The sequence below is a fragment of the Vipera berus genome (assembly GCF_964194415.1).
Source record: "Vipera berus genome assembly, chromosome: 3".
Taxonomy (NCBI): domain Eukaryota; kingdom Metazoa; phylum Chordata; class Lepidosauria; order Squamata; family Viperidae; genus Vipera; species Vipera berus.
The window spans coordinates 113,469,248-113,484,562 of NC_138204.1; the positions used below are offsets into that span (position 1 = coordinate 113,469,248).

General features: G+C 36.2%; 1 protein-coding gene across 5 annotated transcripts in view; it reads left to right on the forward strand.

Moving 5' to 3' along the window:
• COP1 (COP1 E3 ubiquitin ligase) overlaps positions 1-15,315 on the forward strand; it is a 191,482-nt gene that overhangs the window by 111,702 nt on the left and 64,465 nt on the right. For all 5 annotated transcript variants that reach the window (XM_081325241.1, XM_081325240.1, XM_081325239.1 and 2 more), the window contains one exon: positions 12,011-12,154. In XM_081325241.1, coding sequence (XP_081181367.1) covers positions 12,011-12,154 — 144 coding nt within the window. The remainder of the gene's footprint in view (positions 1-12,010; positions 12,155-15,315) is intronic.

Consider the following 15,315-nt stretch of genomic DNA (forward strand, 5'->3'; position numbering starts at 1 on the left):
TCTTCTTCTTCTTCTTCTTCTTCTTCTTCTTCTTCTTCTTCTTCTTCTTCTTCTTCTTCTTCTTCTTCTTCTTCTTATTATTATTATTATTATTATTATTATTATTATTATTATTATTGTTTAATCCACTTGCACTGTTTTATGTTTACATGTTTGATGTTTATAAGTGACAGTTTTCCTACTAAGCACCTGCATGTCATAAGCATTTGAATTAAAATTACCATATTAAAATCAAATCTGATGTTTTTTAATTTTTATTTGGTGTGCGTTGGAAGAGGGGTAGTCTTATACGGCGAGTATAGCCCAAACCCTATAATTTAACAGGAAATGTAGGGGGTCGTCTTATACGCCCAGTCGTCTTATACGCCGGAAAATACGGTAAATATAGTTATTTTTATCTATATAACAAGGCTGTAGGCATACAGTATATCTGTTAAAAACAGAAGAAATAGCAAATTCTCAAGTTTTTTGCTCTATAGTTGCAAATTTTTCTTTAAGAAAACATTCTATGCTAGAAGTGTGAACTAATATGAAACTAGTGTGAAAACCTTATGCTCATACAAATAAATTGTGTGTGTGTGTATGTCTATGTGTATCTTGAGAAGAATTCAGCCCAAGTATATTTTATATACTTCTAGTTCATGTGATAATAATGATAAAATAGCAATAGCAATAGCACTTAGATTTGTATACCACTTCACAGTGCTTTACAGCCCTCTCTAAGTGGTTTACAGAGTCAGCATATTGCCCCCAACAATCTGAGTCCTCATTTTACTGACCTTGGAAGGCTGAGGCAATGAGAATCAAATTCCTGCAGTGAGCAGTGAATTAGCCTGCAGTACTGCATTCTAACCACTGAACATATATTTCATACACAATGAATTATTATGTTACTAGTACAATTATATGTTATTTTTAAAAATGTATATGATATTAACCTTTGTGTTCTAACATGCTATAGGCTTTTTGGCATACATTATTTGCATAGTTTGGAAATGATTGTGCTATACATGGCAGTTGATGCTAGTTGATCAACAGGGGTTCAGTAACTTGATATAATTAGTTTATTGGATATCAGATGGAAAATGGAGGTTTTAATTTGTTAATATGCGTACAGAAAAGAGAGTTTATAATGTCTGAGTATTTGAAGACAGATGTGGAAAAGTGTTACCAAAGTAAATAGCAAGACAAAAGTAGCCCAAATTGCTTTGGTGCTTATTAAGTGTGGCTGTTTCCTAATGAAATCCTACGTATATTTGATCAAGCTGAAGCAAAATATCGTTCAGGAACAAATTAGGTCATTGAAATAAAATGTATCAAAAAAGACTAGCTTGGAGATAAATATCTTAGCTTAATAAAATAGAAATCAGCATTGTATCATTATATCTTGTTTTGTTTTTGTTTTATCTCAAAAGGGAAACTATTACTTGATTTCATATAATTGGGAATGTAAATTCAGATCCAATCAAGATTCCTTTAAGAATGAAATAAAAAACTGTTGCCTGAGGAAACCATGTACATCTACTGAACCTGGATGTGGACAGAGTATCCTCATTCTTGCTGTAATAAACTACATAACTCAGTGCGCAATGAGCTTCTGCAGAGATTTGTTTTGTTCTAAGTAGCTTTTGCATACTCATAAAATAGGTTATTGATAGGGATAAATCCTAATGATACATTCCAATTTCAAAGTTCTATTTCTGTGTAATGCCGGATTAACCAAACAGGTGAGGAATTTAAAAAATTAATACTTGTCAATGTAGTAACAATGTGGTAATGTAATGTTTTAGGTGTAAGGGGAAAGGCAAAAAACTACTAAAATAATTTTTATATAGGTAAAATTTTATTTTACATAGATAAAAGTTATTTCTTTTATTAGCTTTTTGCCTTTCCCATTACAATGAAACAAAAGCTGATACAGCAGTTCGGTTAAGGTTATGATGGAATAAATTCTTGATTGTAAAACCATTCTTGAGACAGATCAGAAACCATATTACAAGGCAATCAAATATAGTGCAAAGTATAGTTCTGTTTGGAAGCTTCTATGGACCAATTCTCCTGTTTAACTTTCTATAAATTGTAGTTATTTTAGTAAGGCAATACTTTTTACTTCAAAAATAATACTAGACTTATTTAGCTCACAATTTCAGAGCAAATATTTTAACTGGGGACTCATGGACATGTAGTCCTAGAATTTTATAACCAAATTTTAATTTTGATTTAATTTTAATTTTGATTTTAATTTGACTTATAACATATGAAACTTAATTAGATCCATTTTATTTTTGGATATATTAAGTTCATATGTTCAAAATCAGGGCATTTCTAGTTAGTGTAATAGATAGTGGGGCCCTATCATGTCATCTCATCCTCACATTATCTGTGAGGTCCAGTAAAAATGAAAAAGAAGTTGAGTTAGTTTCACCTCATAATAAACATACTTAATATTCTTTAAGACCTTAGTCACTGATTTGTTAATATAGATTATTCTAGTTCTTCATTTAAAGTATTCTTCCAAACAACTAGTATCGAACCATAGAATCATGCAAAATACATTTCAATACTGATAATATCTCAGATATTTTAAATGCTGCTGAATCAAATGTGAAATCAAGATGATTAACAGTATTTTAGATAGATAGATAGATAGATAGATAGATAGATAGATAGATAGATAGATAGATAGATAGATGATAGATAGATAGATAGATAGATAGATGTATATATATATATATTCCATCTCACACCAATTACTTGGGTGGAGAACAGTCATAATAATTAAAACAGTTAAAGCAGAGCACAAAACAGAAATAGCAGCCAAATAGCATTATAATCTGTTGATAGCAACATAACCAGGAAATTAGTCCCTTCACACACTTGGGACCCCAAGCCCAGGCACTTAGCCAAGTCTTCAAGGCCTTCTGAAAGGCCAGCAGGGTTGGGGCCATCCTAATCTCAGGAGGCAGGGTGTTCCAGAGGTTAGGCACTAGGGCAGAAAAGGAACATCTCCTGATCCCCACCAACTAACATTCTGTGGCTGAGAGGACTTGAAGCATGCCCCTCCTGCCAGACTGGATTAGTTGGGTAGAAACAACTGGGACAGTCCCTTGGGTAACCCCGTCCCAAGCCATGAAGGTATTTAATGTTGACAACCAGCACTTAGAATTGCACCCAGAAACAGTGGCAGCTAATATAGCCTTTGAAACAGTGGCATTACATGTGCCAAATAGCCAGCACCGTTTACAAATTACCAGGTGAAGTTTCCAAATGCTTGTCAAAGGTGGCCCCATGTAAAGCTCATTGCAGTAAATATATTGTCATTTATTTTAGGCAATTCAGATGCTTCTTGCAATAACTGAATATGCAATATGCAAAAGAAAAATCCATGCGGGAGCACATGGCAATATTCATAAATAGTTATTTGGCAGATATCCTTCAGTAGAGCTATGTTGCACACATAGGTGGCTATTCAAGCAATTGCAATTGGTCACAAATATTTTGGAAAAGTAGTTATTAAAAGGAGTCATATTAACTGCTATGCTTATAAACAGGAATCTTGTTTAAAATGATTAGCAAGTGTTTTTTGCAGTCACGGTTCATCTCTGAGGCATGGCAGGCTATTACTGTGCTGTCCCAGAAATAAAGCAGTAACTATATTACTGTTTATAGCAGTTGTACATACTCTGCTAAAATAATAAACAGTTTGATGGAGAAAAGTAAATCTAAGTGGATTGTAAAAGCAGTAAACATAAACTAGCCATATAAAAATTAAATATCCACAATTCAAATTCATAATAATTATGCACAACCATTATTAGTCCCCATATATATCTCAGGTACATACATTCACAACATCTCAAACAACATTAACATCCCTGATGCACATTGGGATAAACTTCTTTTTCAAATTTGGTTCTTTAAGATTATTAGTAACAGAATAATGAGAACATCGTTGATGTACTTACTAACTGAAGGCTGTAGCCTTGGACTTCAGACACATTAAGGGCATCGTAGTCAATCATATATTCACTCTTATGTCAAGATTGAACAGGAACACTGGCTTGTACATGGTCCTTAAAATCATTTTTGTGATATAAAATTCCCTGGGATTACGGTACCAAAATAATAATATTTACAACAATGCAATGTATTTTCTTTTGTTGTTTTATCAAATGAATAGCTCTAAATAAGTTTGTTATGCCTCTAAGTAGGCTTCACACTTGTTTTGAACATCCTTCCAAAAAAATGAACTATGTCACTAGCCCAGGGGTCGGCAACCTTAAACACTCAAAGAGCCACTTGTACCTGTTTCCCAGAGAAAAAAAACACTGGGAGCCACAAAATGCATGCGTGAGGGGGTAAACTTGATTGAAGAGTTTAATTAAAAAAAAATAAAGGCTGCTGTGCATGAGTTCTCTCTCTCTCCCTCTCTTTCTCTCCCCCCCTTTCTCCGATCTTCTGCTCACTTGGCAAGCTGGCTTCACACTGTTCTCAGACAAGCTGACACACATTCTTATTGGGCTGGCTCTCCTGCCCTGCTTTCTGCTGCTTCCTGTGGAGACGCAGCAAAGGCAGGAGCCCCTCCCAATAAGTTTGTCAGCTTCTCAGAACAGCGTGAGTTACACACACACACACACACACACACAGAGAGAGAGAGAGAGAGACAGAGAGAGACAGAGAGAGACAGAGAGAGAGAGAGAGAGAGAGAGAGAGAGAGAGAGAGAGAGAGAGAGAGAGAGAGAGAGAGAGAGAGAGAGAGAAGCGCAAGTGCTGTCTCTCTCTGCAAACCGGGAGCCGCAGGAGAAGGCTGAAAGAGCCGCATGCACTAGCCCACAGGTCTGCAACCTGCTCTTTCAGCTGTCTCCTGCAGCTCCCAGTCCTCTGCCATGTGCAGTCAAAAAAAAAAAAGTGGGACTAAAAAAGTTCAACCAATCAATTCAGATATGCAGGGTAGGTGCATATCTCGCCTTGGCTCCACTCTTCAGTCAAACCCTGTTCTGCACATGTGCGCATGTACACACATGCGCACACATTTTTTGCAGCTCCCAGTTTTTCCTTTTGTGAGGGAACCGGTTCCGAGTGGCTCTTTCACTGTTTCAGGTTGCTGACCCCTGCACTAGCCTATCTCCTTTCTTCCCCAGAGGCTAGAATATATAGGAATCTAATTTTACAAGTTTTTTGTGGTGGTGCTGCTATGGAGGGTCATAGTTTGCCCATTCATAAAGTGGCTGTGATGATGCCATGGAGGGACAAATCTTAAGTCAGGACAGGCACAGAGCCTGGGGAATGCCAAGGTAGAATTCAGCAGGAACTCCAGAAATAAATAAATTATATTGTAGCACTGTGGAAGAAGATTGGAATATAGATAAATATAGGAAGTAAGTAGCGTCAGTTGTACTTCAAATGAATGATCTAATATGGTTTTGAGGTACAGAATTCCTTACATTTAAGTTGCATGGGTATTTTGCCTAAAGTCTGTTCTTGATCTTCCCTTTAAGTTTCAAAAATTGTAATTAAATGAAGCTGCCCAAATTGCATTTTTTTTGGTAAACGTTTTATTGATTTTTTACAATAACAACCTTAGTGCCTGGTGTACAGTGTGTTGTCTTGGTTCATAATTTTTTTTTAAAAAAATATACAATCAATAATGGTTAATTAACACTCAATAATAATTTTTATATTTCCAAAATTAGTATATCAATAATATATTTTCTTGATCTTCTCTTCTCCCAGTAGTATTCTCCTTCTTAAACAAATATAATTTTTGATATTTGATATTTTCCATATATAAATGATTAAATAAAAACATTTTCTTCTGTATTTATACCAATAATAGCGTCCATATATATCATTTTTTTCTTATTATCCTATTTTTTCTTTATTTTCGTAAAAGTCATTGATTCACTATGTATTTTATTTTCATAAATCTTGTTTAAGCTCAATTTCTCCATAATATTGAAACAATTCTTATCAATAATAATTTTCTCAGTAATTAACATCTAAATATCCAAATTTTCCACTTAAATATATCCCAATATTTTCATATTTCATATATTATAAAAATTCTATACTTAACATCTACACATAACATCCTTTCTAATTAATTTATATTTGTTCTATTTATAAAAAATGACTGTCACTATATATCCTTTTTTTCAAATTCTTATTAAGCCTAATTTCCCCTCAATATTTCAATCATTCCTTAATCCTAATTTTTTTCAAACTTAATTTGTCTTTAAAATTCAAACTTTTGTTTCATTTACATCATTCCAATATTTTTACCTTTTGTATCTTATCAAAAAATACTATATTACTTATATCTCTTATCCCACTTATTCTAAATCCCCTTTATAGCCAAAGTTATTTGTTTATTTACCCATATTCAAACAAATGTTTGCTCATATAATATTCCATCTGGTAGGGCGAGTCAAGTCTCTTAAGCCCATCTCTAATCTTCTTCTTTTGCCAAATTGTTTTCCAAATTAGTATTTCCGACTTGTCAAACAGTTCTTATATTTTGGTAGTTGTTAGGAGCAGAGAATACATAGTATGTAAGATGTATGCTTTTTGTCTTCCAAACAGTGATTCTCCTAGCAGTGTCCATTTTGTTAAGTCTTCTTTCTTCTCAGGTTTATTTTGACGTTCTAATGCATAAGATAACTTTTCCATATTTATGGTTGTATCCAAATCTTGTGAATTTTTTGTTGTTTCTATTAAGTTATAATTTTTTTATTTTTTTTAATCCCATTTATATTCCGCCCTTCTCTGAAGACTCAGGGCGGCTTACAATTTAAGCACAAACCAATGTGCTTAGCAAATTCCCTTCATTTGTGACTTCACCAATTAAGTCATTTTTTTCTAGTTCACATTCTGTTATCTGATTTGTTTGTTTATTCTTTACTATCATTCTTAGGATGTTTTTTTATCGTAAATTTAAGTTAGACGTGTATTCATTTATTTTATCAAAATTATGTTTAATCTTGCAGTTTAAATCCATTGTGATTTGTATCTGTCGTCCTCATTGTTGTTGTTAGTTGCGAAGTCATGTCCGACCCATCGCGACCCCATGGACAGTGTTCCTCCAGGCCTTCCTGTCCTCTACCATCTTCTGGAGTCCATTTAAGCTCACGCCTACTGCTTCAGTGACTCCATCCATCCACCTCATTCTCTGTTCTCCCGTTCTTCTATTGCCCTAAATCTTTCCCAGCATTAGGCCCTTCTCCAGTGTCCTTCCTTCTCATTAGGTGGCCAAAGTATTTGAGTTTCAACTTCAGGATCTGGCCTTCTAAAGAGCAGTCAGGGTTGATCTCTAGGACTGACCGGTTTGATTGCCTTGCAGTCCAGGGGACTCGCAGGAGTCTTCTCCAGCACCATAGTTCAAAGGCCTCAATTCTTTGGCACTCAGCCTTTCTTATGATCCAGCTTTCACAGCCATATATTGCAACTGGGAAAACCATAGCTTTGACTAAACGCACTTTTGTTTGCAGGGTGACATCTCTGCTTTTTAGTATGCTGTCTAGATTTGCCATAGCTTTCCTCCCCAGGAGCAAGCGTCTTTTAATTTCTTGGCTGCAGTCCCCATCTGCAGTGATCCTGGAGCCCAGGAAAATAAAATCTGTCACTACCTCCATTTCTTCCCCATCTATTTGCCAGGAATTGAGAGGACCGGATGCCATGATCTTTCTTAATGTTGAGTTTCAAGCCAACGCTTGCAGTCACCCGCAACAAGAGGCTCTTTAGTTCCTCTTCACTTTCTGCCATTAGAGTAGTATCATCTGCATATCTTAGGTTGTTGATATTTCTCCCGGCAATCTTAATTACAGCTCCTGATTCATCTAGCCCTGCCTTTTTCATGATGTGCTCTGCATATAAGTTAAATAGGCAAGGCGACAGTATGCAGTCTTTTTTTTAAATCCCATTTACTGTATATCCCACCCTTCTCCGAAGACTCAGGGTGGCTTATAATCTAAGCACAAATCAATGTGCTTAGCAATAGCCTTCATTCTATGTATATGCCTGCTTATTAGGGCTTTCCCCCTCCCCAAGCGGCATTATTACAAAGTCAGCTTATTGCCCCCAACAATCTGGGTCCTCATTTTACATACCTCGGAAGGATGGAAGGCTGAGTCAACCTTGAGCCTGGTGGGATGCGAACCTGCACTAATTGCAGGCAGCTGGTGTTACTTAAGGAGACATTAGCCCACTGCTCCACCAAGGCTCTTTGGACTCCTTTCCCAATTTTGAACCAATCAGTGGTTTTGTGTCTAGTTCTCACTGTTGCTTCTTGACTCACATACTGTATAGGTTTCTCAAGAGACAAATGAGATGGTCCGGTACTCCCATCTCTTTAAGAACTTGCCACAATTTGTTGTGATCCACACAATCAAAGGCTTTAGCGTAGTCAATGAAGCAGAAGTAGATGTTTTTCTGGAACTCCCTAGCTTTCTCTATGATCCAGCGTATGTTGGCAATTTGATCTCTAGTTCCTCTGCCTCTTCGAAATCCTGCCTGTACTCTGGAAGTTCTCAATCCACATATTGCTGGAGTCTAGCTTGTAGGATTTTAAGCATAATTTGACTAGCATGTGAAATGAGTGCAATGGTGTGATAGTTTGAACATTCTTTGGCATTGCCTTTCTTTGAAATTGGAATGTAAACTGACTTTTTCCAATCCTGTGGCCTCTGTTGAATTTTCCAAATTTGCTGGCAAATTGAGTGTAGCACTTTTACTGCATCGTCTTTTAAGATTTTGAATAGCTCAGTTGGAATACTGTCACCTCCACTAGCTTTGTTGTTGCTCAGATTTCCTAAGGCCCTTTTCACTTCACATTCTAGGATGTCTGGCTCGAGGTCAGTGATCACCCCACTGTGGTTATCAGGGACGCTAAGCTCATTCTTGTATAGTTCTTCTGTGTAATTTTGCCACCTCTTTAATCTCTTCTGCCTCTGTTAGGTCCCTGCCATTTTGGTCCTTTATCATGCCCATCTTTGCATGAAACATTCCCTTCATGTCTCCAATTTTCTTGAAGAGATCTCTGGTCCTACCTATTCTACTATATTCTTCTATTTCTTTGCACTGTTCATTTAAGAGGACATTCCTATCTCTTCTAGCTATTCTCTGGAATTCTGCATTCAATTGGGTGTATCTTTCTCTTTCTCCCTAAGATCAAACACTCACCAATTCCAAGCACGCTGATCACCATTGTTCTTGTTAGTGCTCTTGGACTTTGGTTGCAGGTAGCTTGGGCTAGACATTGGCATGCGGCTTGCCTTTCTCCTGTTGGGTCAGAGGGCTTCTCCCAGATAGAAACGGAATGACCGCTGCCGTTCCCTGATCAGCGGGGTGCCCCTCTTCCTTTCCTGCCTCTCCGAGGCGACTTCAGACCCATTTAGGGTCCCCTGGCAGGGCAAAGCAGTCGTGGGATGCGAGATTTCGCAATCCTGTGGCCATGCACTATGGCGCAAAAACGGGAAGTCCTCCCAAATTGCATTTTTAAATATTGATCTTTTTAAGAGCAGAATTTTATTTTCTTTACAAATAGTATTTTTAAAGACACATTTGGTGACATCTTGAGTCCTTGTCTTAAATTTAATTGGAGTATGCAAATGTCTTGAGCGGTATAGCTAACAAAAACAGTACAAGCTTATCACCCTAAATACAGCTCAGCCCAATTAGTTCATTCAACTGTGCAGACACTGTTGTTTTCCCTTTATTCATTTGTTTAGCGTTCAGATAGAACACTAAAAAGTTTAATTTTTGAAAAACCTATGGGATGAAACTGGTTTATTATTTTAGTTACTTTCACAAGCTGGAGAAGCATGATTCTCCAAATTTATTTCTAGTTATTCAGGAGTGTTTGCAGGGTATTGTTGGGAGGAACTCCCCCGTTCAGGCTCTTCTAGCCAGGATTTTCACTAGCAACGCAGAGAAGAACAAATGAAGCCAGCTACAGGAAAGAGAGATTTAATCACAGAGATTAAAGTTGAGTGAGAATTCAGTATGAAACCCCGACTAGCTTAGACAGAACGGTCCCCAAATGTGAGTTCTTATACCCTTTCATGGTTTTCAAAATTGTCATTTCGGATTCGTGAGTTTAAAATTGTCGTTGGTCAGTGTCTATTGATGGGTTAATTTCTTTATCAATTTTGTCTAGAAAAATGTTAATCTTTGCCCCAGGAGGGATCCGGTGCAATTTATTATGTACCTTTTAGTGTTTCTATTTTAATCCTATCAATCCTAATTGCTGTTAGCGGGTTCTGCATTCCTGTGGTTTAGACTTGATACTTTGTAGCCAGTGTGTGTTAAGTGTTTGTTTATTTAGCCTCAGGCTGCCACCAAGTCAGACTATACTAAATTTAAGTTTAGGTTTATTGGATTTATATACCGCCCTTTTCCCGTAGGACTCAGGGCAGTTTACAAAGTATTTAAAAACATCAATACAATACAAAAGTTAAAAACAGTTAAAAATAATTAAATTTGATCCCTGAAAAATATAAAACCCCAATTAAAAAGCCTGGGCCGGAAAGCTCAAAGAGCCAGGTCTTCAAGTCCCGGCGGAATGACCGAAGGTCAGGGGCAGTCCTAAGCTCCACGGGCAGCTGGTTCCAAAGGGCAGGTGCACCCACTGAGAAGGCCCTCCCCCTGGGTGTTATCCGCCAGCAGTCTTACTGGCGGCACCCTGAGAAGGCCCTCCATGTGGGAACCTGATGCCGGCAGCAGGTGTTCCCTCAAATATCCTGGACCCAAGCCATTTAGGGCTTTATAGGTCATCACCAGCACCTTGAATCTCAGATAGTATTGGGTTCTTTCTGTATTTGCCAAGGTATTTTCTCTTTGGAGTGAAGGGGGTGTGTGTGTCCTGCTCTCATCAGTATCATCTTATGATACTCATCCCTGGGTATTGTGCAAAACGTGGAAAGACATAGGACTAGTAATGTTACATTTCACAATATGAACTAGCTTTTGGGTGAAACTTCCTTTCCCTTTGGATATACTTTGTTCAAGCTTGATTTGTGTTTCTATTCATGATTGTTAAAAATAATCACTGTTCATTCTGTTTTGGACATTAATGATAAACTGTAATGAATTTAAATTAGAAAATGGATGGTCCCATTGTTTTTAATTTATTAAAATTATAGATTTATGAAGCACAAATAGTTAGCTATCTTTATCTTTTTTTTTCCCCGCTGCTCTATTTAAAAATAATTTAACTTCTCATAAGAGGATAAAGGCTTTCTCTTCTGGAAAATATAAAAAGTATGATGTAAAATCAGAACCTGAGGGATTTCCAGAACTTTAGAGAAAATAGATCAAATGATAATTTAATGAGAGGAAAGATTCTTGTACAACATCTAATATAATGTTGTGATCATTATTCCTCTGACATAATGTACAAAATGGCTTCAAAACCTGAAGCTACTCCAAATTTGCCAAGTTTTAGAACTTACTCATTTTTTTTTGTTTCAGAGCAACTTCTGGCATTATAACGATTGATATAGTGACTCAGTGCAATTTTCCAGCTTTAAATTCAGCTAATTCATCATCTGTAAAGTTCTAAATCGTGTTAATACTTTTTAACCAGAATTTGGTTTGGATCTCAATTTGGAGCTTCTTTGATATTTTCAAAAATTATTTTTATAATTTCTGATTAATGTGATATAGCTGGCTCAGGTGTATTGTTTTATACAATGCTGAAAAATACAGCAAGTTCATCTTTTGCATTTTAAACAACAATAATATTTATGTCCCCACACTTTTAATTTCCCTTTTCCCCTGTTTTATTACTCTGGGTTAAAATTCCTTTCTCATGTTAATTTAATTCTTTCCAGTAGAAATGATTCAACAGGACAGAAAATTTAGTGAGAAGGTAGCCTTTTGCAAACTTAGGAGATAGAAATGAAAGTCAGAGATGGTGTTCTCCTGAAAAATAATATGCATCATCATAATAAAACTAGATATGTGTTCTATTCATAAGTTTGTGTCTTTTGTGTTTGTATTTTTGTTTTTTTAGTATTGAATTTGATCGAGACTGTGACTATTTTGCTATTGCGGGAGTCACAAAGAAGATTAAAGTCTATGAATATGGCACAGTCATTCAGGATGCAGTTGATATTCATTATCCAGAAAATGAAATGACATGTAATTCCAAAATCAGGTATGTGTTGCTTCTCTTCTTCAATTTTAAAAAAGTAAGAATAGTGTCTTGTCTCCTGTACCTCTTTTCTTGACTTACAACCATTTGTGTAGTGACTGTTCAAAATTACAGTGGCATTGAAACAAGTGTCTTATGATTATTTTTCACACTTGGTACCATTGCAGCATCTCCATGTCACATGATCAAAATTTGGATGCTTAGCAACTGGTTCGTATTTATGATGGTTGCAGTGTCCCAGGGTCGTGATCACCTTTAGTGACCCGCTGACAAGCGAAGTCAATGGGGAAGCCATATTTACTTAAGAACCATGTTATAACTTAACAACTGCAGTGATTTACTTGGCAACAAAGGTCATAAAATGGGGCAAAACTCACTTAGCTGTCTTGCGGAGCAACAGAAATTTTGGGCTCAATAGTGGTCGTAAGTCAGGGACTGCCTGAATTCGGTCAGCGTGTTCTTTATTGACTGAATAATGTGGAAGAGATTTGATCCTATTTTGATATGCTATCATAACTAGCATAATATTTTATATTTCTAGCAAAAATACTATGAAAAATGTGCCATCCTCAGATAAGTTTATCCTTGCAATTTTCATGTTTTAATTTTCATCATTGGTTTATCCACCGATGACACGTTTTTCATAGTATTTGGTTAAAAATTTGAGGGTCAGTTTATTTGTAGATAAGCTTATCCACAAGTGTATACTGGTACTTTTAAAAAGTATTTTGCCATGTATACTCACTGATAAGCCCATACGTTTATAAGTTGAACCCAGGTTTGGGGTGTATTTGGGAACCTAAAACTCTCAGCTTGTATGAGAATATACAGTATTTGGGAAATGATAGTTCATTTCTTTCTTAATAAGTTTGATTTTTTTATGATACTGATTTTCTCAATCTACAATGGTTCTCTTCTTTAAAAAAACATTAAATGGTTCTGCAGCAATATTAATCAGTGACAAAATGATAGAATTTATTGTTTAATTGTTTTGGTAAATAATTTGTTTAATTATCTTTAGGACAGAGCTGATGATTTACTTATTCTTGGAGACTAGCATTGTAGTAAGGGTAGATGTATTTTGCTACTAAGGTACCAAGGTGTCATTTGTCTTACAATATCAATGGAAATAAAAGCAAGAAAAATGAATGCCAAGGAAGTATATGAATGACTTCTTGTATAATGCAAGATTGGTTATTATTTTCACTTTGACTTATTATTTTCACTTTGACCTATATATTGCTAAATTAAAGTTTGAAGAAGTTTTTTCCCCTATAAGATCTGACATAGGACTTTTGCTTTATTTCACCCAACTTTTTATTTATTAAGAGTAGTTCATTTTTTAAAAGTTGGGTTTCTGTCATGACATATTTACAAGCATAAGTAGACAATGACATGTTATATAAACAAAATTATTTCAACAGATGGAATGTATAACATATTCATTAATCTTTCCATTAATAACACAAGCTTCTCAGCATGCTGAATGGAAAATGTATCCTCTAATTTTTAACTTAGAAAATGAAGAAAATTCAATACATTATGTGATAATTCATTTTGAAATTAAAATAGAATTAAAATTTATGTTGTGTGAAGAAGTTTAAAGAGGCATTAATTGGATATTTTATGAGTGCAAAGTACAGGTGGCCCTTCTTCCCTGCTGTTCCCTTATGCCTTGTTTCATTTATCTTGTTAATTTTAAAAAGCCAGATTTCGGTATTGATAGTAAAGTTTTTCATTTTGGATTTGGGATTTTTTTTAATCTTTTTGTTTGGTTATTTTATGTAGGTGCAAAATAGCTAGTGAGCTTTTTTTTAGGATTACATTGCAGCTGTTAGGCTATTATTCAATATCAGCAGCATATAGCAGCACCCAACTGCTATATAAGCCTTCCGGGCAATGTCAGATATCACCCATACTTAGATGATACCCAGCTGTATATCTTGACCCACGGCTCTGGTGCCTGGAACATATTGAATCATAGATAGAGTAGAACATGCTCAGGCTCAATCAGGATTGAGTGGCTGTGAAAAAAAGAATCTCTAGTGGACAGTGATTTACCAACATTAATTTTGGATGAAGTTGCATTACTTGTGACCAGAATTATACATAATTTGTGGAACCTCCTGGCATTTTGTACTGGTACGTGTGAAAAATGTGGGGGGACTGAGCAGAAACACCGCCAAAGGAAAAGTCAGAAAAGAGGCAGCCTAGCCTGCAGTTGGATAATGGAGGGCGGGGGAGGGCAAGAGGCTCAGAATACACACACAAACAAACACACACACACAGAGAGACTCAACGAAGTTTTCAGACTGTATAGTAGATGTAATTATAAAGGTAGTCCTTGACCTACGACCACAATCGAGCCCAAAATTTCTGTTGCAAAGTGAGACTTTTCTTGACACAGCTGTTAAGTGAATCACTGCAGTTGTTAAGTTAGTAAGATGGTTGTTAAATGAATCTGCCTTCCCCATGGATTTTGTTTGTCAGAAAGTTGCAAAAGGTGATCATATGGCCCCAGGACACTGCAACCATCATAAATATGAGTCAGTTGCTTAGCCTCTGAATTTGTTTTGTATAAATTTTATTAATTTTTATATTAGTTCTACATTTAGGCAAGAAAAACCAAATATACAGGTATAGTATAGGGGGTACCTTGCTCAATAGTAGCAACTGCGAGAGGGATCTCAGAGTCCTAGTGGACAATCACTTAAATATGAGCCAGCAGTGTGCTGCAGCTGCCAAAAAGCCGACACAGTTCTAGGCTGCATTAACAAAGGGATAGAATCAAGATCACGTGAAGTATTAATAGCACTTTACAATGCCTTGGTAAGGCCACACTTGGAATACTGCATCCAGTTTTGGTCACTACAATGTAAAAAAATGTTGAGACTCTAGAAAGAGTACAGAGAAGAGCAACAAAAATGATTAGGGGACTGGAGGCTAAAACATATAAGGAATGGCTGCTGGAATTGGGTATGTCTAGTTTAATGAAGAGAAGGATGAGGAGGGACATGATAGCAGTGTTCCAATATCTCAGGGGCTGCCACAAAGAAGAGGGAGTCAAGCTATTCTCCAAAGCACCTGAAAGCAGGACAAGAAGCAACAGATGGAAACTAGTCAAGGAGCGAAGCAACCTAGAACTAAGGAGAAACTTCCTGGCA